At 44.9% G+C, this 25959-nt stretch overlaps 1 protein-coding gene across 1 annotated transcript in view; it reads right to left on the bottom strand.

Moving 5' to 3' along the window:
- LOC142574028 (uncharacterized) overlaps nucleotides 1-24953 on the bottom strand; it is a 63764-nt gene extending 38811 nt beyond the window's left edge. The window contains exon 1 of the mRNA XM_075683213.1: nucleotides 24867-24953. Coding sequence (XP_075539328.1) covers nucleotides 24867-24922 — 56 coding nt within the window. The 5' untranslated portion in view covers nucleotides 24923-24953. The remainder of the gene's footprint in view (nucleotides 1-24866) is intronic.
- Between the last annotated feature and the right edge of the window lie 1006 nt (nucleotides 24954-25959).

Here is a 25959-nt window from a genome sequence, read left to right as displayed (position 1 = left end):
GCACACACGTAATGCTTAATCTTATCTCACATTCGAATACAATATTTTGAAGAATCGGAGCCATGAAGGAAGCGACAATTTTTCGCCTTCCTGTCGTGATGTCTTATTCACCTTCTGCCCTCACAATCTTCGGCTGCTGAATACGGGATCACAGAATTCTAATTGGAGCTGTGGTTAGCGCGTTTACAATGTGGTAGAATCGAAAGAAACTCTCGTGGAAATAGATTTAGGTGGGCAATGAAAAGACCAGGTGACCGAAAATAATCCGCAGTTGAGCACTATACCACCTATTAGCGCTCCTGTTTAGCATGAGTACCTTCAGCGGCATACTTTTCTTAAATCAATTTTTGCCTGTTCCTTAAGCACGTCTTTAATTTTAATCAACATTTCAGCTATTTTCTTGTTGTCTTGAGGGGCTCGGCCCTCCGAAATATACATATCGTAATGTAGAGTCAGAAGGTCATCAGAAAAGAGCATAAACAAAAGCGAAAGTGTGGCATCAAATATGGGCTGATATATCAGGCCAAGTTCCTATCAACTAACCAAATATTGCAAACACACGTGTCATTCGGAGAAGACTGGTGATGTTAATAAGCAATCGTTCTTATCGAGGGTGTATAATTACTGGCTTATGTTTTATAGCGTATTATGATTATTATTAGGATTTCTACTTCTTCAGGCCATTCATGAATCACTAAAGGCTATGAACTCACCAGGAGAGACGCGAAACGGAAATTTCCCTATCGAACACAGTGCCGAATGACATCAGCACGCAGTTCAACTCGTCGCAATCTTTACCTCTCAGATGAACCTCCGTGGCAGGTCCGACTAAACCTACCATGCGGGCTGCAACTTTGCGTTGACTTTCCATTAAGCCGCTGCACTCGATGTAGCGTTGACTGTTGCTAATTTCGCACTGTGGTTTGCATAAACTTAAGGATACGTACCCGTTCTACCACATTGGTACATCTTTTCTAATAGATTTGCCCAAAAACGGCTCCTACCAGTATACCACACACTGTGCCGAAGGTGTCAGTTCGGGCACGTACGCAGTGAAACCATACCTAGTGACCCAAGTCGTCTACTTCTCCCGACAGCAGGCAGAAGCAAATCTTCTACTCTGTTATATACCATGCAGCCCGTTCTGTCTGTTAGGCCAGGCGGCAGCCAGCCCATGCCTAGTGGCCCTAGCTTGTTGACAACATTGTTCATGCGGTACGCGAAAGAGATCAGCGCACATCGCAAACTGGTTGAAGTTCGCAACGATTACTAGCTAATCGCAGTAAAAGCTTGTTGTGGATTTGAAGTATGTATTCATTGATTTACACTAAGATAATTGGTATCCCTGCTTCTAGGCATAATCTGTAATATTAAGACATAAGCCTCAAGTGTCTCATGGATGAAAAAATCTGTTGTCCTGCGTTCACAAAAATTTGCTGTCGGGTGTTGCGTCACAAAAATTGACGTTACCACCCACGACCATTAGTGAGACTCGAACGTATGACTTTAATGGGAGTCGAACGCACGACTTTGGTGGGAGTCGAACACATGACTGAGGGTGGGAGTTGAACCTTCGACCTTTTGTGGGATCAAATTTTATGGTGCAACCATTGATAGCCTAACCCACAACGCCTAGTGTAAATAAGGTGAAGTTGTTAAGGCGCAACTAAACAAGATAGCGTGAAAAAAGGCACTCGAACCCACGCCCTTAGCTGGGACTCTAACCCTCGACCCTTGTGTGGGATCAAAATACAATGGCACCAAAATTGATGGTGCCATTATAGGTGGTCGAGCCCACAATCATTCGTGCGAGCCGAAGCCACGACCTTTGGTGTCAATTAAGGCAAAGGCAATCGAGGCAATCGGACCTACGAGTATTGGGGAGAGTTAAACCCAGTACCTTTGGTGGTTCCCAAATTCTATGGGACCAAAACTGATGATGCCGCCACAGAAGGGTCGAAGCTTTCTGCTCATTAAGGCCATGATAATTATTGCACAGTTCATTAAGATATAATTCTAGACTCTCGAAACCACGACTTTTCGTCTGAGAAAACAAGTAATAGGAAGTAATAACGTATTCGAATGAGAATGCCCAGTACGTGAGTGAATCTGGAGTGTAAGCGCTCATTATGTACGAAGTCTCTTTAGCGAATGCTAAAGGGACTCTCAACTTTTCAATGGTTGCTTTTGTTTCACGGGATACGGACTTTTATCAGCACGGAAAGTGAGGTTACGACGAAGTGAACGAAGAAGGTGACACGAACTGGAGGAAGATGAAGACTCTGGCCGTTTCCTGAACGCCCCATATATTGCTCCTAAATGTTCATTACTGTACACTTGTGGATGTGCTTTCTGCAGCATTTAGGCGGAGGTGCGGGGTAGAATCAGGGAACTTTGCAGCGGGCGTCTACTACCTGCCGCCACAGTGGCAGGTAAACCGACACAACCGGCAACGCATGAGCAGTCCGTGCCAAGATTCATAGTAAATAATTGGCGGAACCGGGGGAAATTTCGTGACAAGGACAGCTGGGACATCGAGGATGTGCCTGTGGTGTACGAGCCAGTGTGCGAGAAGAACAGGTGGGATGCAAGATTGATGTTTTCCAGCCTTATATTTTATCTAAGTGGAAGTGCGAAGTAATGGCACAAAAGACACGCACCTAACCTAACGAGCTGTCATGCCTGCAAATGAAGAATGCCAAACCTGTTTGGCAGACCTGTCGGTCGTAAGTGCACACCAAAAAATGAACTTATGTACCGCGCTCAGACGTCAGCAGAATCCTATATTGTGTACAGCCACGATGAGCTATCTGCCGCAAGGCTGATAAAAACATCACCGAGGCTGACAAGATGGGTCACGTACCAATATGTTTTCCATACGACACCTTCAATCTCCTGATATGCAAGAATTGTGCCATGGTGGATGCAATTATAAAGAAATTTGGGCCCTTCGAACAAGCGGAGGGCCGCCGCGTCGATCAAACTGTCGACAGATTGCCCAACACCACCGTCAAGTATTCCTGCGAAGGCGCGCCGCGGTTCGTTCAGCCGAAGAGACCGGAAGATATAACGCGCATTGTTCGCTATTCGTAAGAGCTTGATATCATCGCACCGGCTGCATTTTGTTCCGACTGTCGGGAAAGCATGCTCCCTATCTCGCTTATACAAGAGGTGGTTCACGAGGAAACATCAAGTCTCTGCTTCTGTGTCTTTTCTCTGCTTGGTCCACCATATGAACACCTACCAGATTTTTCCAGCCGCTCACTCCCAGACGCAATGCTTTCCTGCACTTCATCGTAACCCAGCTGACTCGAGCACAGTTGATGATATACCTATATGTTTTTATTCTTCTACGATTGGACGCATCGCCGGTCATTGCTGCAGTGGCTGGTCGCCGCTTCCTGAATGGTCGTCTTCGAGTCATTACCGCCAAGTGCCAGACAATTGCAATTTTTGGCCCTACACGCCGACTAGGAACAGTGTAGGTCGTAGGAACAGGAGCAACAGTGGTCCACTAAGATCCTCCCGCTCCCCGTCTCCGCAAGGTCGTCGGGCCCGTTCGCCTCTTATTCACGGCTCTTCGTCCCCATCTGCAATCGGTCGCCCAACTTCGAGAAGTAGGTGGTGCTGCTCCCGGAGGAGAAGTTGCAATTCCGACCCGGCCTTCAAATCTTCTGTTGATCCTGCGTACATGTAGAAACATACTGGGCGTTGCAGTTGGTGGTGTTTCTGCAACATCGCTAGTTAATACAAGAACGCGCCTTTCAGCTACGGGCGCTGCTCTCCGCAGAAGGGTCAAAACGGTTCTGACGTTCACCGTACCATGCACTGTTCCAGCCGCTGATGGTAGTACCTCACCTGTTTTGGAATGTGCACAGCACGTGTGAGAATTGAGCACCATTATGCCAGTGTTTTATTTATCGTCCTTGAGCATTCTCCACACAACCTCATTGGCGGCCTCGACTTTCTTTCGAAATACTCTGCCAACGTTGACTGCTCCGTAGGTGCTGTGCTGCTCGATCTGCTGTTTTCTACCAACGCCAGAGCTTTTGCTTCACACATCTTATGTTTTACTTTGTTTGCAACGCTGGCTCCACAGGCTGCTACAAATCTCCCGTGCTTGATGGCGAGTATGCCCTGTCTCCGCTTACTGACATTGTTTTGTCGCGCTATATTGGCATACCGCGCACCATACTGCACAACCTCGAAAACAGCGCTCACGTGCCCATGCTCAGTTTTACATTTTTGACGCATGTGTTTGCACATGGCATCGCCATAGCGCATATAAGTTTTTTGGGATAATTTGACATCCCTTCTTTGTGCTCTGAATTCTTTCTCAGCACAACGGACCTTTGTCCACTACTCTTTCGTCCTCGCAGCCTGTGGACGATGTTTGTAAGATGATTGCGCCTGAAAAAAGAGCTATTTGTAACCTGCTCTCGTGTTATGGGGATATTTCTCATTTGGGCAACCGTCCTCTTGGCCAGACATCTGTTGTCACGCATTGCACCAACACCGTTGACGCCATCCTCACTCATAGACGGTCATAGGTGTGCCTGCAACAGAAAGGGCCATCATACAGAAAGCGCAAGATGATGGCGAAGGACTTCACTGAACCTTTCAGTAGCCCAGGGGTATGACCTTTTGGTCTTAGTAAAAAAAAGGCACTCAGACACTCTACTGAGACTCATAATCAAGTGTTGTTTAAGAATGTCTCAGTATGAGCTGATTAGAAAAATGTGCTTGTTTCGTGACTAACATGCTGTGATTAGTGTTGACACTTCGCGTTTTTCGGAAACAGGCATACCCAGCGGTAATTTCTCCATCATAAATCATATTATCTCTGTGCACGTGAAGTTATTCTAGGTGCTGCCGGTTTTAGTAATTTGCTTGCAGCACTCCTAGAACGGCGACTCTTTTCTAACAGCGATTCCCAGAAATAAAGGTAGCTATTTATAACTTCTACTAAGTTTTCACACTTATTTTTTCAGTTTTCAAATTATTGCTGGAAGCGAAGAAAAAAAACATGATAGTTTTCAGCCTGGCACCTTCTAATGTATCAGTGGAAAACATGTTGGAGACGGGGCTGAGAGGTGAAGGTGCTAGCTTCGATGTTGGTGTCCTTTAGGTTACAATTTAAAAAGTAATAAACAAGGGTTATATTCCTTTATCTGGGAAAAGCTATTATTTCCCAGGCTGGTCACCGAATAGCCATGTACAAAGTGTATAACAAACGCTATATATTATAGCAATACTTTCAAAGAAAGAAATTTGAGGGATCCGCGATCATTCCCTTATCGCATGGGGGTCAATGCTAAAGAACGACAAAAAGAAAAAGGGATCCCGATGCCTTTAGACAATGAAAAACATGCTTGTAATCAGGACAATTCTGGAGCTTCGTCTATTTTTCACCAGATTAGGGATATATAAATCAGCAAAGGCAGATACGAAACTGTGTGAAAACATGCAGCAGGTAACGCCGTCGTTCAGGTCACTGTGCCCACCCTAAAGAAACAATTTCTGGGTGAGTTGAGCTTACTGCTGTTCGCAGCTGGTTCACATGAGCGATTAACACTTTAACAATTCTTTCAAGCGGAACCAATGGCTCTGGACGAAAAAAGTTCCTCAATTCGTGGTTTTTACACATTGCATAAATAAAATGGAAAGCCTGCCACCGCGGTATCTTTTTTTTTTCTGATAAGGTCACTACCACGTGCTATATTTAGGTTTAAAAAAAGAATAGCTCGTAAAACCACTTGACTCGTAATGTACAACAGCTCGCCGTTTTTTCGCAATATGTATGCACACACCCACAACTAGATAAATTGCATCATCTGCTCAGCAGCACCGATTTGAAATTTGATGGGAATAAACGTGAGAGGAGAGGGCATGGCCGCGTCGGTGTCATGCGGCGGTGGCCACCGCAGGCTTTGCTGTTTGCTGGCGCTGGCCACACGAACCTTAACTGAGGTTGCAATTTCGCTCTTTCAAGCACGAACCTCTATTGTACATTACTCGCCGCGGTAAACTCGCGGGACAATTCAGCGCCGTTGAATTGGACATTATTTCTTTCGCATTCAAAAGGGATATAGAGTGCTTGGGTGTCCCCGGATTTTTTTTTTAAAATGTAGCTCTATGCTTACCGCTGCTGTATTTACATGCTACCATTTTATGTGGCATCCGTTCTTCGCCCACTGGATGCTGGTTCCCACCTTCAAGTGCTCTACTCTCATCGCCGCCTAAATCCCTATTCAACCCGCTAGACTCGGAGCGCTTCCACTGAATGGGCTGGCAACCTGGATCTTGCACCGCTATCATCGCAGCGCTCGACAGGGCATATACACCGTTTTTTCATGGGCGCCACCATATTTCTCCGCAGTGGCGCCATTTATGGGCAGTCGGCATGCTGGCTTGTGCGAGTGCTCCGATTTGCATGGTAGGTATACGTTCGGTGATAGTTTCTGGTGCCTTTTATTGCGCTCGCGCGGTCTATTTAGCCTGACGTGCGTCTTCTACGCACTAAACGGTTCTGTAAGACGTACTGAAGTGGGTTAAGTCGTTATGGCCGGACTTTCTGATGGCATTGAGGCGGACGGAGCACCCAGCGCGATGTGCGCGCGCATATATTTGAGCCTACAATCAGCCTCGAAGATTAATTGTGTATTTCTGAATGTTTTGTCCCTTAATGGGACCTTTTTGCCGTATTATTATCTACTTATAAGCTGCGGCTTAGGAGAAATGAAACATACGTGACAATCGTAACAGCGTGGGTATCGTTCTGCTACGATAAGAACTGTGCTGTTATACTTTGGCAAGTGTTCAAACTGTTCGCTGCAGGTTGCATTGCGTGACTACTCTGCTCGATGGATGAGGTTTCCACCCATGAGTGAAATAGTTTTCGCTAGTAATAGTAGCACACCTTACAGTCTGAATTAAGCTTCAAAGCGACCGTTTACGAACTGCGCGAGCGTCCTAAGCAGGTAGGTGCTGGATTAGAGATATCTTTGTTTGATGAAGCGAATGGTCCAAGCATATGGCATCAGCGGGTATATATATATATATATATATATATATATATATATATATATATATCCGCGGTTAATATAATACACTTTGTGCGGCGTGACTATGCGAGGTCGTTTTGCGCCGTTAGCCCGTTTTCTCTTGCTTTTTCGAGAAAGAGGATGATCACAGATTTTTTTTCGGTTGTGTTCGTTCCGCTGTCTATGATGCACTCACACGAATTACGGAAATTTTCTCTTCAAAAATAGCCACCGCATTCCTTTTATGCGATGCCTCTCATATATTATGGCTGTACACAGGCTAAAAAGGCAATGTCGAAGCCGTCGAAGCACACAGCTTATGTATGTATCATGCTGGTTCACCAACCGCAGTGATCGCTGTGTTGAGCAGCGCCATCGGCCCCATGCAGGAAAGCTAGCGTAGACATATAGTAATTTCGAGCCTACTAGACTTGAGATGCGTGAGAACGATGCCAGTGTATCACAAATATTTCATAGCGCCTGCCGCTTAGATGTTTCTTGGTTGCCTTAGGTTGGCCGTGCACGAGCATGCGCTCACATGTTTTGTTTTACTCCCTACAACAAGTAATCTGGCAGTGAGCTGATTGAACATTTAATGCTGGTAATACAGAGACTCCGGTATTCATTGGTGAATTGAAACCGATATAAGCCAAAATAGTTGAGAAGAAATACACACACCGCGACTGATAATGCGCGTACACAGCGGCTGATTATGCGCGTCACGTTTTTGCGCCCCAAGAGATATTTCCGCCTACTGTAGTTACCGATACACCGAAAGGCTTCCCTGACGTCCTTATACGAACGAACATTACGTAAATTTTATAAAGTACGATCTAAAGCATGAAATATTTCCGCAGCATGCGACAGCAATACTTTCAAGCAGCGCCGTGCCGGATAGCACAAGTCAGAGAGGAGGAAAGGCTCGCCGCGCGCGCTATCCTCATCGCCCGTTAAAAAGGTACAGCGTCCGGTCACAGCTCGCTCTGGGCACGACACCTTATACGCAGAAATATGGCACTTACCGCTGCTGTCCTTACAGGTTAGTTACCGCCTTGGTGCCCCAAGTATTAAGACTGATAACTACTGCCCCATTGCGGTGTCGTGCCCCGAAGTGCTTTCAGATAAATTGTGCCTGGTGCCACCGCTCTTGTCGAACGTATGTTCTTCCATAGGTAGCTGGATTATTCTACTTTCTGAGGACGTTGAACAAAACCCGGTCTTTGGCACTAATGCCATCGCGCAAACACTTGCTTCTGTTCTTGAGACTGTGCGTAGACCTGAAGTGGGACAGCCACCTATGCTAAGTGAGCTGAAAGGTGTCAAGGAACGGCAAGAAGCCACAGATGCGAGAGTAAATTGCTTAGCCGGCAGAATAGATGCACTCGAAAACACGGTTGCCTTTCTCGATAGTGTTCAAATCTCGGAGCCAAATAACGAGTTACGCAGCTTATGTGATCAACTTTACTCGCTTACTTCAAGATGTGATGATACAGAAAACAGAATGCGACGATGTAATTTACTGTTTCTCGGTATTGATGATGAGCAAAGTGAGAACTGGGCTGCATCTGAACAAAAAATAATGAAGTTTCGCTCTGAACACTTTGGCCTTACCATGGTGAACACACAGTTTGAGCGCATGTATAGATTGGGACGCTTTTCTTCCTTGAAACGTCGGCCCAGCTTAGCACGCTTAGCCCTTTTTAAAGAAAAGCAGAATATCCTCGCACTTGCTCGTAAGCTAAAATGTACTGAGTATTCTATACGTGGCTATCCACGTATAGAACTTGCCTCGTGGTTATCCACGAGGCAAGTTAGGAAACAGTTAATTGAATTTGCCAAAACAACAAAACAGCCTTCCAAACTTTCAATAGAGAAGGTTCGTGTTAATGACACCATTTATATTTATAACCGCGCTACCGACACAGTTGTTCCATCAATCTCGTAGCTGAAAAGGCAACATTTGCTGCTATAGCTAAGAAATCGCAATCTTCCTTAACGTTACCACTGTCGTTATCTTACGCGAACATTCGCAGCCTACTAAACAAGCGCGATGCATTGAGTGCCTATTTAAAAGATGGCGATACCAATATTGTAGCTTTAACTGAGACTTGGTTGCGCACCGACATCACCAATGAAAAATTTCTTCCCAACAGTAACCAATATAACAGTTGCAGGCATGACGGTAGTGGGAAGAGGGGTGGTGGTGTCCTGATTGCTAGAAAATGTTGTATTGAACCCTTTCTTGTAGACACAAATTCCCCTGCTGAAATTGTTTGGGTCACATGCGCAACATCCTCTGCCCGTGTCCTAGTGGGTGCATGTTATCGGTGGCCCGACGCTGACCACTCGTTTCTCTTTGTACTGCGTGAAAGCATTACATGTGCTACTCAACAATGTTCCGCCGCTGTTGTTTACATGCTGGACGAAATTAATTTTCCACTTATTGATTGGCCAAACCTGTGATCATCATGCCGCTCCTCTGCTGAGCTTATTAGCTTAACACTAGATTATAATCTAGAGCAGACAGTCGATCAACACACCCGTGGTCCCAACATCCTAGATTTAGCATTAACTACCGCACCTGATGCCGCGGGGCCTATTGCTTACATTGATTGCTTGAGCAATCACAAAGTTCTTCAGTTAGACGTTAATATTCCACAAGCTTTCTATCGGGTTCAGACTAGAAGTATTACAGATTACAATAGGGCCTATTATAAAAATATTAGTGCTGAATTAGCTATCTTTCTTAGTGACGAATTTCTGCCATTTTTTATTTCAGTTTGGTAAACGACAGCTGGGAACTTTTAAAGCAGAAATTAACAGCACTGTTAGAAAATTACGTGCCAATAATCGTTATAGCAAACGACAGATCTATTTCTTGGTTTACTAAGCACCTTCGAACACTAAGAAAGAAGAAGAAACGTCTCTATCGGGTGGCCAGAAGGGACAATCAAGCCTCATCTTGGGCAGCATACAGAGATTTTCCGAAATTTTACTACAAAGAGCTGTGCGCTGCCAAAGGCAAATATTTCTCACGTGACGGGCCATCTCTTCTAATCAACCGGAGCAAATTCCGGCAAGTCATATCACCAGGTAACACTGTCCGCAATATTGCGCTACATGATGATGGTGAAAGTCCTTTGTCTGACGCTGATTGTCCAGTAGCGTTTAACAATTTTTTCACACCTATTTTTCACAGGAGGACTGTTACATGGTTCTCATAGTTCCCGACTTTGAATATCCTTTTAAGGAACCAACAGATATTGCAGCAGATGGCATTTCGTCTTTAAAAACAATCTGGAATTATCCACATCTTCCGGTATAGACAACTTCAACAGAAAAATACTAAAAAAATACCGTTACAATTTCAAGTCAAATTCTGTGTCATAGTTTTAGGAAATCCTTATTATCTGGCCAACTACCCCTGAACTGGAAAACTGCAAAGATTATCCATGTGTTCAAGGGGGATAACAAGTACTCTCCACGAAATTACCTTCCCATCTCATTGAGATGCATCTGCTGTAAACAACTGGAACATATCATAGCATCGCATATCTATCGCCATTTAGAATCAAACGACTCTTTTTTGAACTAGCATTGATTCAGATAAGGCTTATTTTTTGAAGATCAGTTGCTCAAATTTACAACAGAATTACATTCCAGCATGAATAACAAACAATAGACTGACTGTGTATTCTTAAATTTTTCGAAAGCATTTGATCGTGTTGCTCGTTGTTGCCTCATCTAAAATATGTCCGCACTCCGACTCGATTAATTAAATTTATCTTGGCTCCGAAACTTTCTCTCCATGCGGCAACAGTTCACTGTTGTTAAAAACCACTCAGCGCGCATTTTTGACGTTATTTATGGCGTACCGCAGGGCAGCGTCCTTGGTCATCTTCTTAATTTTCATTGATGGCCTTCCACAAAACATATCGTAGCAGATAAGGCTTTTCGCAGACGATTTTATTTTATACAGTACGATAAAAGAAATCTCATGACCATTTATTATTGCAGAATGACCTTAAACTTGTCAGTTTCTGGTGCAGTACATGGTAGATGACTCTGAACTCAGACAGATATAAAGTGATGTCCTTCTTGCGAAAACACTCAAACTCGCCTTTCTAAGAACCTAAATAACACCGCCGCACCTCCGACATCGTCCTACAAGTACTTTGGGATGGAACTTGCAGCTCGTCTTTCCTGAAGTACACACATAAGAGCTATCTGCCCAAGAGCTTAAGCATGTCTGGGTTATCTCCGACGGAACTTGCGTAAATCCCCTGCTACAGTTTGTAAATTTGCGTATCAGACTTCTGTTCGCCCACAGTTGGAATTTGCGTTATCAGTATGGTCACCACATCAAAATTATTTAGTTGATACGCTAGAATCCATTGAAAACAGGGCATCGCGCTTCATCACAAGTAACTATGACAGAACTTGCAGCGTAACTAAGATTAATCAATCAATCAATATTTATTTTTGACGAAATCAAATACACAATGGGTGTAAGTACACATTCGCAGGTGCCAAAGCAACAACTGTCGGGGGGACCTCCTAACAAGATATGAGAAGGGGATAGTAGGATCGTGACAAACACTGAGTCATGTCGTATATTATACAATTTCTACACCATCATCAGATATTCAGATATTGTAGATCATCATCAGATAAGCAGATATATCGCTCCAGCCACTTGAAACTCGTCGCACGATAAGGCTTCTCTGCCTTTTCCATAGATACGTTCATGGTAATCAACCTCAAGTGTTGCCACTTGAAGTAACAGCGCGCACGTCACGTGGCTTTAGCAATAGCCGCAATTTCATGCGCATATTCGGCAATACAGTGTCATTTAACGCATCAGTACTGCCACGTGTCATAACCGTATGAAACAGTATTCCTGATAACATTACGTGCTTAACAAATCGCGACGCCTTTCGCGAAGAATTGCAAAGCTTCCTGTAGAAACATTGTGTAAGGATGTTATTGACCGGCTTTCTTTCCTTTTCTGTATTTTTTGTGTGTTTGAGTATATTACTGTGTTTACGCTGTGTAAAGTTCAGCCTAGACAAACTTTTTTTGAACTTTACTTATCATGTGACGGCCTGTATTAAGATTTATATTGTTTGCTCCTGTTCAAAAACACTAACTTTGTGTCCTCCCTTGTCCAATGCCCTTAATTGAGCCCGTAATATATTTTAAATAAATAAATAAAAGTATGTTGTCGCCGTAGTGTAATTGTGCCGTCAATGTGAGTCAAAGTCTTCTTATCGTCCTTCGTTGAAATAAATTATTTATAAACATGAAATATATGCGGAACTTCAAGACAATGCCGACAACGATGCTGAAAATTGGATTAGAGGGTCCATATAATTGCGGTCCCAATAATAGATGCGTATATGAATACTCGTATTTTGTTGCTTAAACCAACCTAGGGCTGTGGAATTCAAAACATCGAATGAGGACAGCAAGCAGGTCGTCGAATGGAGTCATCGCTCACGTACGTTAATCTTGAAGAGTAGTCGGTGTTTCCCATTAAAAACTAGCATGTATGGCACAACTATTGCTCAGAACTTTAGCGAACTGTTGCGAGCAAATTAGTAGACCAACGTGGCGGAAAATATGTTGGTTTGATTTGCGCGTATCGGAAAAACTATATTAACATATATTGAGAGAAACACTAGGGACTAAAAATGATTTGTGACTAATAGGAATGTATTATACATACCATAGTGTAAGTATAAAATGGCACAGACGACAAGCTCGGTCAGGGTGGCCACATTTTGATTAGGGTGAAAGCAAACAATAAAATAACGCCCGTGTCTCGTGCATTGCGCGCACGTTGAAGATGCCCTGGTGGTAAACGTTAATCCGGAATCGCGCACTACGGTGTGCCTCTTAACGAAAATGTGATTTCTACTCAATGTGACATCAGAATTCATTCATTCAATTATTGACGCGGACGCTATTCATATGAACTTTCTATTTTATCGACCAAGGCGCATTAATAACTTAGAAAATTTCCACCTGAATGGCCACAAATATATTAGCATATCTCAAGATTTCTCATTACCCTTGCACAAATGCATTTACCATCGGACATCAATTTTACTAGGATGACGCACGCGTTGACTATTACTCGTCTCGCCGCCGTGGGGCACACTTCAACGTCACCGGAGAAAGTTTTCATATTACATATCCGGAATCAGTGAAGGCGGTCAACGGCCGCTGGGCTTTAGCCCCTGAAAAGTGCTGAAGAAGTTAAGAAGCTCTTTATTTCTACTTGCGCGTTAAAACAGCCATTTTTTGCCGTGCACATCCCAATGAAGTTGAATATTTGTCGAAGTAGTTTTATGTGGCCGCATAAACATCAGTTTTAATTTTATAGAAAATAAAAATAATGTTACTTTCCAAAAACTAATTTATTGTTTTCAAAGATCAACCCTCACGTTTTTAATTGTCGTAGGACTTGCCCTCAAAAGTCAAGGCATGATGTCTGAAGTAGCTCCACTTGCTGCGGAGCTGCTTCGTGCTCTAATCTTAAGGACTTCGGCTCTGCCACCCTAGATGTATTTTTCTTTTGTGATCTCACACCAATGCTCAAATTAGCACGCCGTGTTCCAACGCCCATCAATGAACAGTGCAATTCAACTTTCGTTTGAGGTAGCCCTGCTCGGTTTCCCGCCGCTCAGCTTACGCTGTACGCGTCGATGCAACGCCTCACGAAGCTCGCGTGGTCTGGCGCATTGTCCCATGTTATTGTTACATTTCACATATTCTTGTGAAATTTGTACAAATTGCTATACAGCTAAGCCTTCAAGACGTCCGTAAATATGGCTTATTGGCTTAATCGCTTTCATTGCATATAATAATTTGCTAATAAAAAGTGTATGCCTCATTTAAAAGAAACGGCTGTGCCTTTAAAAGAAAGACCAGGAAACGTATGCAAATACGTTAAAAAAGTGCGTATGGAGATTTTATTTCTCTGAGCTTTCGAACAATATAAACACGTATATTGTGCCACTGTGCACGGGATTTGTCATTGTCAGAATGTAATGATGCTAACCAATTTAAGTAATTAAATTATCTGTTTTAACGAACCGAAAGCACGATTTGATTAAGAGGTACACTGTATTGGGCAACTCCGGAATAATTTGCACCACAAGTGTTTTTTTAACCGGCACCTAAATCTAGGCACACGGGTGTTTCCGCATTTCGTTCCCATCAAATTGCGCCTGCCTTAGCCCTCATTCGATCCCACGACGTCCTGGTTAGCAGCCCAACAGCACAGCCACTAAGCAACCATGGGTGCTGCAGACCTCACTTTCAACTCGTTGGGTGTTATTTATTTTAATTTGATGGCATCGATGTTGGAATTGTGAACACCAGCTCAAGACACAAAGTATTGTCAGCAAAATATCTCGTTACTTTTGTGCTTTCTTCGATGCCACATGGAATAAGTTTGTGCAGATGAAATATGCATCTTGAAATCTGTGTGCAGCAAGATCTTCATAAGGCGGTTAATCAAATGTTATAAATTGAAAAAAGTTTCATTCCTACTAATTTGGCGTAAAGGTAACTCGCGCGCGCTCATGTTCTCTTACCCACCTATTTTACGCAACAAAAACACGTCGCGATTATCTAAAATACCTGCTTGGAGTTGGCGCAATCGACGTCATAGGGGTGCTGACTAAAATTTGTGCTTGGGGTCCTAGCCCTTATCTGGCGGGCACCGCACAGGAGGAGCGGTAGTTGCTCGGTGACACCTTCGTAGCAGCCTTAAAGCCAGAGGTTGGACCCTAAAGGTGCAGTTCGCAGTGAGCTAAGACAACGGTGGGCTCAGCAAAGAAGGGGGCAGGAGCTCATTTACACAAGTAATGATAGCGAACAAGGAAACCGTAGTGGCGGAGCCTTCCGCAAAGCTGTGTCGCGTTCTATGCCCTTGGGTGTTGAGTGACTCACGGTGGTCGGAGCGCACCGGTGAGCAGTGGGCGGCCATCTTTTCATCTGAGTTGTGATGCCGTCAGTCTGAAGCTCGTCAGAAGCCAGGCTTAAAATCGCACCAGGTGAACTACGCTTCTCCCGAGCAGTAGAGTGGCAGCCTTCCCAGTTGCAAGAAAACGGGAAAAAGAAGGCAGAATGTGCTTGAGCTTCAACTTCGCAAGAAGGCACGATAGTCAGCGGGAGCAGAGAAAGGTCCCCTCTGCACAGAACCCTCCATGAGCGCAAGTAATCATCGCGGGACAACTGCGCGCAGCTGATCCGAAGATATCGGAACGCGTAGGCATTCCCAAAACGCATACAAGAGATCTTTGCGTTATGGTAAGAGCATCAGGGGCCTGAGATGCTGAGGCACCGTGGTTCAACCCAACTATCGGTCATTTAATTGATTTATTTATTGCGCAAGTATTCCGAGGGTACTCCACATGCTTTCCTTGTGCTTTGTATCTAACTGTTTTCCCGCCTACGTGGACCACTGTGTGGGACGCGTGGGAAGTGCATCGGGCTGCTGTGTTGAGGGAACAAGGTTCGAAACCAACTGTCGGAGCAAATATTGCGGCGCCACTCCAAGCCTGGAAAATGTTGTGGACTAGAGAAAGATTCGAACTTGCGCCCTCCAGATTAGAATGCAGGGTTTGTACCTCTGCTCCGCGCTGCCACTTGTGGGAAAAATAAAGTACGTAACCTATGATCACTATGAAACCTATGGTTATGAACTATGAACTATGAAACTTATGTTTTCGTTGAGTTTGACACAATTCAATGCATGTGTTGGTATTCATGGTGCCACTAAATCTACGCTTGCTTGTGGTCATAGGCTACCTACTTGTTCTTATATATTTTTTTTTCTATTGCCACTGTGTGTACGCACAAGTTCGCATTCAGGTTTTTGTTTTCTCTCTTCTTATTTTCTTTATTTAGGGATCAAAATGTACAAATTGAGTTCTGTGGGACCGCAACCGCACTCTTGATGAAGGCCGAAACCCCAGCCAAAACCTCGATAAAGCCCTGTTATTTTCCTACTTGCATCTTTGCTTTCAACAATGTGAACTATATGTTTACACTGTGGTGACCTCTCGGTATTACAAGGAATACAGAACACAGGTAAACAAATAAAGAACACTAGACAGTTTTAGTTTAGGGTTTGTCGCCTTACGTACTTTAAACGTAAGCACCTTTGCGGGGCGTGACCGTGCGTGTCCTTTCAAGTCTTTTAGCTTAGCTTACGGAAATATAAACGTAAAGTAAACGTTATAAACCAGGGCGCTGTCTGATGCCTCGTGTGAAACGTATCCAAGCCAAGACAATCCATTAGCAACCACCCTGCTGCTGCTATGTGGAGGCGCCTCGTTAGGCCTACGGGTGCCAGAATTACCGAATGATCTCAGAAAATGGACGCGCCATGCACTCATAACTAACCTTTCAGGTGAGTTTACAGGAAGTGAAAGGTCGTTACAATAGTCACTGGCGATCAATGCGAGTTAGAGCGTAGCCATCACGAGAATTCACGCTGAAGCAGGCGCCATGGGTGCCGCTATGTTGAACAACGCTATTTCTTAGCGTCCGTAAACCGTAGGCACGTTAAACTCACCAAATAACGTGGTTTATCATAGCGCACGTAAACCGCAAAAAACCCAATAACGCTCCGAGAAATGCACAGTGAGGACGACGCTATTTCTTTACGTTCATAATGCTTTTACGGTCGGTTGCAAACGCTAAACTGAAACTGTCTATTAAGGGAAGCAGACAGATATTATATTCCACGAGTGTACGCCAACTATGGAAGAATGAGAAACTACTACGAGTCACATCTTCTTAATAAATTACAGCAGGAATACATGCAATGTAATAGCACCAAAGAAATGAAGATGTTGTAGAATTGATGCCTCCTGTTTTCATAAGGTATATTTTCTGTGTATTTTGTCTAGTCCGTGATTTTTCACTGATAATGGTATTCCCAGTTCTATTTGATATTTTGTATTTATGTTCCTCCGGTGTTGATGCCTAGCGTTGTAAAAGTTATTTTTCCGTGTACATATGCTCGTCTTTATCTTTGCTTCATTCAAACTGCAAGCAAGTCTTGTTGCACATCATCGTAATTTCTGTTTCCTTTGTGTAACGTATATTTGCAAAGCACGGCATTGCTGATCTGCCTACCCACAAGCAATGTACGCTTAGGTGAGGTAGAAAATGTATCACGTTAACAAAAAGGCCAGAAACATTACATATATATATATATATATATATATATATATATATATATATATAGATATATATATATATATATATATTGAAATACCACGGTTGAGACGACGCTTTATTCCAAGAAGGAAAAATGGCGCCGACGCAAAAACGAACACGAGCCGATGATTGATGATGACTTTGTACAGATGAAGTCCGCATAAATGCTTACACTAATTTCCCCCATGGACGGAAGCGGCCAGCCTGGCCGCACATTAGACAGTGGCACGGAGATGAAAGGGTTTCAGGCGAGAAACGTGCACGATCTCTGTGCCGCGGCAGCGTCGGTCGGTTGGGGTCTCAACAGGTGTAACTCGATAGTTCACCGGCGAGGTCTGCTCGATGACTTTCTGGGGCCAAGATATCGAGACTCAAGCTTCTCGCATAAACCGGGTGTTCGCGCAGGGGTCCATAGGAGCACATCGTCACCAGGGCGGTAGGAAACGACGCGATGAGAGGCATCGTACCGATGTTTGCGATCGTCTTGGCTGGCTTCAGTGTTCATACGGGCGCGACGACGACATTGGGTAAGACGAGGCACAAACTGGTCACAAATGAATGGTGAAGCGTTGACGGGGCCAGAGAAGAAAGAAACGTCGAGTGATGAGGTTGGGTGGCGGCCGTATACTAATAAAAACGGAGAGTATCCGGTGGTCCGTTGAACAGATGTATTATACGCAAATGTTACAAATGGGAGAATCGCATCCCAGTTACGATGATCAGGTTGAATATACATGGATAGCATGTCACACAGCGTGCGATGAAATCGCTCTGTTAGGCCGTTGGTTTGAGGGTGGTAGAGAGACGTTGTCTTGTGCACGGTGTTGGAAGCTTGCAGAACTTGATTAAGATTGCTTGAAAGAAATGTCTTGCCTCGGTCGCTCAAAAGAACGTGAGGCGCCCCATGACGTAAGTAGACAGCCTGCAAGAAGGCCGCTACTTCTGCGGCAGCTCCTGAGCGTATTGAGGCTGTTTCAGCGTACCGGGTCAAATGGTCAACAGCAGTGAGGATCCATCGGTTGCCGTCTGGAGTAGGTGGGAGTGGCCCGAAAAGGTCAATGCCGACGACAGAGAAGGGTTGTGCTGGACAGGGAAGTGGTTGTAGGGTCCCGACCGGAGCAGTAGTAGGTCGCTTATGGTGTTGGCAAAGCGTGCACGAGGCAACATATCTAGCTATGCTCGTGGAAAGGCCTGGCCAATAGAATCGGCTGCGTATGCGCTCGTGTGTTTTGTTGTAACCCAAGTGGCCTGACGTAGGGTCATCGTGTGAGGCCTGCAGAACTGCAGTTCGAAGAGAGCGCGGTAGAACGGGAACCCATCGATGGCCTTCCGGGTGAAAAATGTACCGGTAGAGCAGGTCGTCTTCAAACTTGAACAGTTTGAGTTGCTTCCGTAGCCTGGCATTGGGTGGAGATGAAACACCGCGAAGGCGATTGATGATACTATGGCAATAGGGATCGGCTCGCTGGTGAGTGGAAAGCACTGAAAGGCGGTTTGATGAAGTCAAGGAAGAAATCGGTGTAATAGAAGAAGCGTCCTCCGTGCAGTCAATTTGACAAGGTGATGTGATGTGCTCCGATGATGGTGGTAATGGGCATCGTGAAAGAGCATCGGCATCTTGGTGCTTCCGTCCGGACTTATATATGACATTGAAATCATATGCTTGTAATCGGAGTATCCAGCGGCCAAGGCGCCCCGACAAGTTTTTGATCGTCGACAACCAACTTAGGGCATGGTGGTCGGTCACAGCCGTGAAATGTCGACCGTGGAGGTATGGACGAAATTTCTGAATGGACCAGACAACAGCCAAACACTCTTGTTCCGTTATCGAGTACTTCTTTTCCGCGGAAGTGAGAGTGCGGCTTGCATATGCAACAACCTTTTCGCAAAATTCGTGGTCACGCTGCAGCAGTACGGCACCAATTCCGTGACCGCTGGCATCAGTATGCACTAATGTGGGCGCCTTGTCATCAAAATGACAAAGAACAGGTGGGGATGTTAGTGCGCGCTTGAGTTCTTGGAACGCGGCTTCACACTGATCGTTCCAATCGAAGGAACTGGAACTAACAAGGAGCTTGTGGAGGGGCGAGGCAATGCTGGCAAAGTTTTGGATAAAACGTCGAAAGTATCAGGCGAGCCCAATGAAGCTGCGCAGTTCTTTTGCACGAAGTGGACGTGGAAAGTTGAGCACCGCGGAAATTTTATCCGGATCGGGCTGGATGCCGTCTTTGCTAACGAGATGACCCAGGACTTTAATCGTTGTGCTAGCGAAACGGCACTTCCTCGTGTTTAGTTGAAGTCCGGCATTAGAAAGGCATGTGAGCACTTCATCTAAGCGTTGGAGATGGTCAATGAAAGTCGAGGAAAACACGACGATGTCGTCGAGGTAACATAGACAAGTTTTCCACTTGAGGCCGCGAAGAACCGTGTCGATCATTCTTTCAAATGTGGCGGGAGCATTGCATAGACCGAAAGGCATTACATTAAACTCATAAAGACCATCCGGAGTAGAAAAGGCGGTCTTTTCTTTGTCCGCTTCGTGCATTGGGATTTGCCAATATCCGGAGCGAAGATCAAGGCTGGAGAAATATTGCGCGCCTTGCAACGAATCAAGGGCGTCATCGATACGGGGCATCGGATATACATCCTTACGGGTGATCTTGTTTAGCGCACGGTAGTCAACACAAAATTGTACCGATCCATCCTTCTTCTGCACCAAAACGACGGATGATGACCAAGCACTGGCGGAGGGACGTATGACGTTTCTTTTCAGCATATCGGCGACGTTCTCCTCGATGATTTTGCGTTCGGCCAAAGAGGCTCGGTAGGGACGACGGCGTACAATAGTCTGGCCATCGGTGTCGATACGATGGAAGGCAACGGAAGTCTGTCCGAGTGACGAAGTATCCATATCGAAGGAGGCCTGGTGCTTCGTGAGCAATTTTAGCAACGCTTCATGTTGAGCAGCAGTAAGGTCAGGGCTTATCACGGAAGTAAGGGCAGATGAAGCAGATTTGTCTTGTTGAGGAAGAGCTGGCGAGGCGGCAAGAGGAAGCAGGGAGACGGGTTGGGTATCCACATAACAGGTCACTGCGGAGCCTAGAGGTAGGAGGATTGTCTCAGTGGTCGCATTTAAAGCGATGATTAACGCAGAGCTTTCTTTGAACCGCACCAGGCAGGAAGCGAAGACAATCCCACGGGCAAGACAGCGACGGTAAGGAGTGATGAACACGTCGCCATTGGTGATGTCCGTAGAAGAGAGACTTATGACTTGCTCGTGGCCGGGAGGCAGTACAGAATCGGCAGCAGTAAGAAAACGCAGTCGTGGCTCATCGGCAGTTCCGCTGCAATGAAGTGTCTCGGTCATATGGACTACACGTTGACGGCAAGAGATTAAAGCGGACGCTGACGAGAGAAAGTCCCAACCTAAAATTAGTTCATGAGCGCACGGGAATAAAATCGGGAACTTAATGTGATGACAGATACCATCAATGAAGACGCGTGCTGTACATTGGGCTGATGGTCGAATGATTGCTCCATTAGCCCCAATCAAGGATGATCCAATATAAGGCGTCTTCACTTTCCGCAGACGAGAGCACAGGTCCGCGCGCATAACAGATATAGTAGCTCCCGTGTCAATCAGAGCTAACAAAGGCACACCCTCCACAGACACCAATAACATGTTCGAAGGACGTTCAGGAGGACTTGGAGCACTTCGCGGCGATGCAGTTTTCCCTCCAAAAACTGCACTGGTTAGTTTTCCGGTCGCTGGACATGGAGTTGGGAGACAGGTCGAAGTGGCGAAACAGAACGTCGGAGCGGCGATGGGGAGCGGCGTCTCGAGGCACGTGTGTTGAGTGCGGTGTTGGAGAAGTCGGCCGGAGATGGAGATCGGCGAACGGGAGGATTATCGTCAGAAGTGCGGTAAACGCGAGGAGGTGGCTCAGCGCGTTCAAAGGCCGCGTAACCCCGACGTTCGTCTTGCTGGCGGCGTCGGCAAAACCGGGAGATATGTCCTCGAAAGCCGCAGTAGTAGCAGATAGGTCTCGACGAACGCCAGGCAGAGTAGTAAGGTGGGTTCGGAGCTCGGGTGACTAAAGGTGCCAGGTGATCGTGAACAGGCGCAGGTGGTGTTATTGGAGACGGCGCGGCCGGCATTGCAGCAATCTGGGCGTAAGAAGCCGGTTGTGGGCAAGGAGAAGCGTTGGTATGCTGGGCGTTCTGCCGGGACGCCAATTCCTCCTTAATAATACCGCGCAGGTCAGTAGAAGCAGGTTGGACGTGAGCGCTGCTGCAAGGGGGTGAGCCATGCGCTTGCAATTCCTCACGAATTATGGCTCGAATGATAGACCGGAGCTCAATACTGTTTGCCAGGGGGTTGTCGGAAAAGTCCGGTTGCAAGCGGATTGACTGCAGGGCGTCGAGGCGCTGACAGACGGAGACAACGCCCGACACCGTCGAAGGGTTTTGAGCGACGAGTGCGTTGAAGGCAGTAGAACCGATACCCTTAAGAAGGTGTCGCACGCGATCAGGTTCTGGCATGGCACTGTCGACACGGCGGCAAAGCGCGAGGATGCCCTCATTGTACAAGGTATACGATTCGCCATAATGCTGGACGCGCTCAGACAGCCTCTTTTTCGCAACTTCCGAACGAACCGTGGGTGTGCCGAAAATCCGCCGTAGCTGCTCCCTGAAAGATGACCAATCACGGAAGTCTCTCTCATGATTCAGAAACCATGTCTTGGCTACTTGAGAGACGTAAAATGGCACGTTGTTTAACCTCGACGTCTCGTTCCAGTTGTTGTATTCACTGACACGATCGTAGTTGTCGAGCCAGTCTTCAACGTCCTCACCAGGCAAGCCAGAGAAGATTTCAGGGTCGCGATAGCGGTTGTTGGCAGGGCTGGGATTGGGGGTGGCTGGCACTTGAACCGAGATGGTGGATGCTGCGGTCTGGTCTTGCGACATGGCGGCCTCTTGGCGTAAGCGGCGTCCCGAACGTAGCTCCAGGAGAGATCTTGAAGTGGATTGAGGTCGAAGGGATCTTAAAGCGCCTCCACCACTTGAAATACCACGGTTGAGACGACGCTTTATTCCAAGAAGGAAAAATGGCGCCGACGCAAAAACGAACACGAGCCGATGATTGATGATGACTTTGTACAGATGAAGATGAAGTCCGCATAAATGCTTACAATATCTATATATCTATATATATATATATATATATATATATATATATATATCTGGCAAATAGACGCAGTTAAGTGCGGTAAGTACCCCAAGAATGCTAACGAAATAATATGCAATCGATGTCATTTATCGAGAATGTCAGCAACAAAACGACTTGAGTTATATGTAATGCCGACAAGGGTATCACTTACTATAACCTTAGGACGCTGTTCTTATCAACCCTCGTCATTATGCACAATTCTCGGTTCGGTCGATTGAAATGCGTGGAGCTCGTTTTCCAAGACGACAAATTGACAACGCCTATGCAATTAGGTTACGTAAGCATGCTGCTCATCTGCATATTCATCGTCGGTTGCAAAAGCCCAAATTGGAAAAGTTGGGCATTCCATGCGAATCTTCCACTGCTGTAAAAATGTCTTTATTCCTCTACAACAAAGGTAAAGCAGGAAGTTAATGTGCACTCTACAGCTTCATATCGGCTCCTTATTTTTATTCGCTGTGAAATGCCAAAAGTTAATGAGTTCAATTAGGCAAGCTAGGCCATTGTGACAGCACACTACTAGAGGACCATCGGGTCGACTACATTATTTTTGTCGCCCTTTAACGGTTTATCGCACGAATACAATATGACAAAGTTGTAATGATTTGAGCAACTGAAATGATTGGGTAGTTTTATTTCAGCTAATAGTGGCCACTAACTTGTGCAAGACCGAAAGGAAACTATATTAACCACCTTTCTACCCAGTGTTATGAAGTCTTTTGTCTAGAGACTGCGGCGTCATGCATGATCTTCGTATAATGTCACATTTTAGCTTTCGTTTTGTAGCAGCTTATCAAATTGCAAAAGCGCGCGACCTAATTGTGAGCCTAATGAATTCACCGTAGTGGCATCAGAATTAGCACAAAATATTCAGTATTAGTGTATTTTTAACATTATAAAAGGCCCCCTACATTGTTTACACTATGGGACCTTTTTCTGTACTAAATATCAATATTTTTGCATCTGCACTAAGTATTCAATAAACTTCAAACTTCAAACATATGAAAGCAACATTTCTGGTCGCGCAACCAGTAATCGAGAGTCATGCGATTAGCGCAATTATCGTTATACAGCTGTCGTAAATAAAGTGCCTGATGCGATGTAATATGAGCCCACGCTAACGACTGGTTTTCTACTGCCGACTTATGTTCACACCACTCATTTCACGTTTCGTGGTGTCACAGATTTTTCAGGGTGATGGCCACACCCTGATGAGTCACTAAGGCGCTGGACTCACGTCTTGCTGTTAACATTTCATTTATTGAAAGCGGCGTAAAAAGGCTTTTTTAGTGATGTTCTCAAAACACGAAGCCATAAAAAAATCTACGTGATTGTGGTGACTGCAGGGTGCCATAATCAAACATACCACGCTCCGACACGGCCGTCGTACTATAGCCCAATGCTAAGATGACAGCGCAATGCTACGTGCTTTTGTACAATGTCAGAAAATGTAGACCAGCATTTATGAATGTGCTACAGCCACGGAAGAAGCAGCCTTTAACGCTATTCACGCCATAGACGCAATGGAAAACAAGCAGTGCCTAGGAGACGACGCCCGGCACAATCCACACTATTTGTGGCTCAGCGAGCGCCCGCCAGGCGGCGACTCTGAACGATCTCGCAGCCAATGGCGAATACACTGAAGGGCTCCATTGTAAATATGTATAGCTGTTGATTGGTATCATTACCAATGTCTTATTAGGGCGGGGTGAGGAAACTAACTATTCACACTACTGCAAATACATGTAACCATGGTGTTGTCGTATTATCTTCTGTAGAATAAATATATAAGTAAATATCCATTCGATGTGTCCACTCTTCACAAGACGTTCCAAGAAATAAAGTACTAAAGGTGGTAATATTCCTTGAAGCTACTTTGCTTTGTTGGGCGACGTCTAGCGAGAGCGTAACACAGTATTTTAAAATGCTGTATGGAAGATGAGCTATTATAAATAAATGCAGTAGTACTCAATTGTCCGATGACTGGTGTTCTCGTCTGACACTATACTCCATTTTTTTTACCATTCCTGGAATTCAACTTACTTATATGCTTGTATACATATTGAATTACGGAAGAATCCTGCTTTTTCTGGTGATATGAAAGCCACAGCCACTCACGTGGGAAGATGGGGAGCAAAGAATTTATAATAGTTTGATAATAGCATCAGATTCACAGTAGAACGTGGTTGGTTGTTATTCTTGAATGCGTAAAATGTTGTTATGTACCGTTCGACATTCATGGAAGTAAAGAAGTGAGACGGGAATGCAAGAACAAGACCTCAATTCTCGAAATTAGGATAAGTCAACAGCACTTTCTTTGGCCACACAGACGCACTTTGCGCTCTACTCACATGAACAGGGCAGCGACAATCAGCAAAACTAATGGAATGCCTTTGATTGCAGCCATGAGAGCTTTGGACCGTAGAATTCTTTCGAGCAGCGAAGCATTAGACAGCAAATAATTTTCATTCTTTTATACTCTGAACGCAGGGTAGCATTACAAACAGCTGGATGGTGAACTTTATTCAACATCGGAGTTCCTTAAAGAATGTAATTGTTTTCGCCTTCCTCTGTACAACAAGATCGTAGAAGATGATGCATAAAATTCCAACTAGTCCGAGGATGCCAATGAGTGTCATTTGTAATAGTTGACGTTAGTGTACTCGCATGAAGCTTGAAACTTAAAACAAGTGCATCAAATTTTCAACAGAGCAAGAAAAAAAGGTGATGCTCGCCTAGAAATTAGTTGCAAAAATTCAATGGCATAGAACTTAAGGGTCTATAATTCCGTGTAATTCTTCTGTTGGTTTATTTCAATGTCACATTGCACGTATATTCCCTTCTTTTGTACCCCTGAAGCAAAGCTGATAACACTAGCTGCGTGCTGCAGTAAGCTATAATAAATTCTTTTTTGTCGCCACAACTGTTTTTAGCAGCCCAGGCACTGCTAAGAATCCAAGAGTACATTATAAGAATGACGGAATCGGAAAGTTCTTTCTTTTCGTCTTGTGAGCTCAGTTGTCGCCGCTAAAGCAACGGTTTGATACAGCGAATGGATCATACCTTTCGGCTGTTTTTCGCCTTTGCGTTACATCTAGTATCAGCTACAGCATCTCGTTTTATTGAAACTATTAGGAGTGTCTGAATTCAAAGTTATCAGTCATTATAATTGGGCAGGCAGGTTCTTAATGGCGTACTTTTAGGCGAACTCATTCAGCCACATGCCTTTAAAGAAATAGTGTCCGAAAATAATGCGGACTAATATACTACATCAGCGAAAGTGGAGTCGTTTTTTTCTCATGGTAGATTGATGCTTTTCACATTTGCAAACATTTTACTACTTCATTGAAACTATATATATTTCGTTGCTACACAGGGCGTCTCACGTAATCTTAGCTTAAATTTAATAATATAGAAATATCACTTCGCTGAATAGAACCAAGG

The sequence above is a fragment of the Dermacentor variabilis genome, chromosome 3 (assembly GCF_050947875.1).
Source record: "Dermacentor variabilis isolate Ectoservices chromosome 3, ASM5094787v1, whole genome shotgun sequence".
Classification (NCBI taxonomy): Eukaryota; Metazoa; Arthropoda; class Arachnida; order Ixodida; family Ixodidae; genus Dermacentor; species Dermacentor variabilis.
This window is presented reverse-complemented; position numbering and strand designations above follow the sequence as displayed.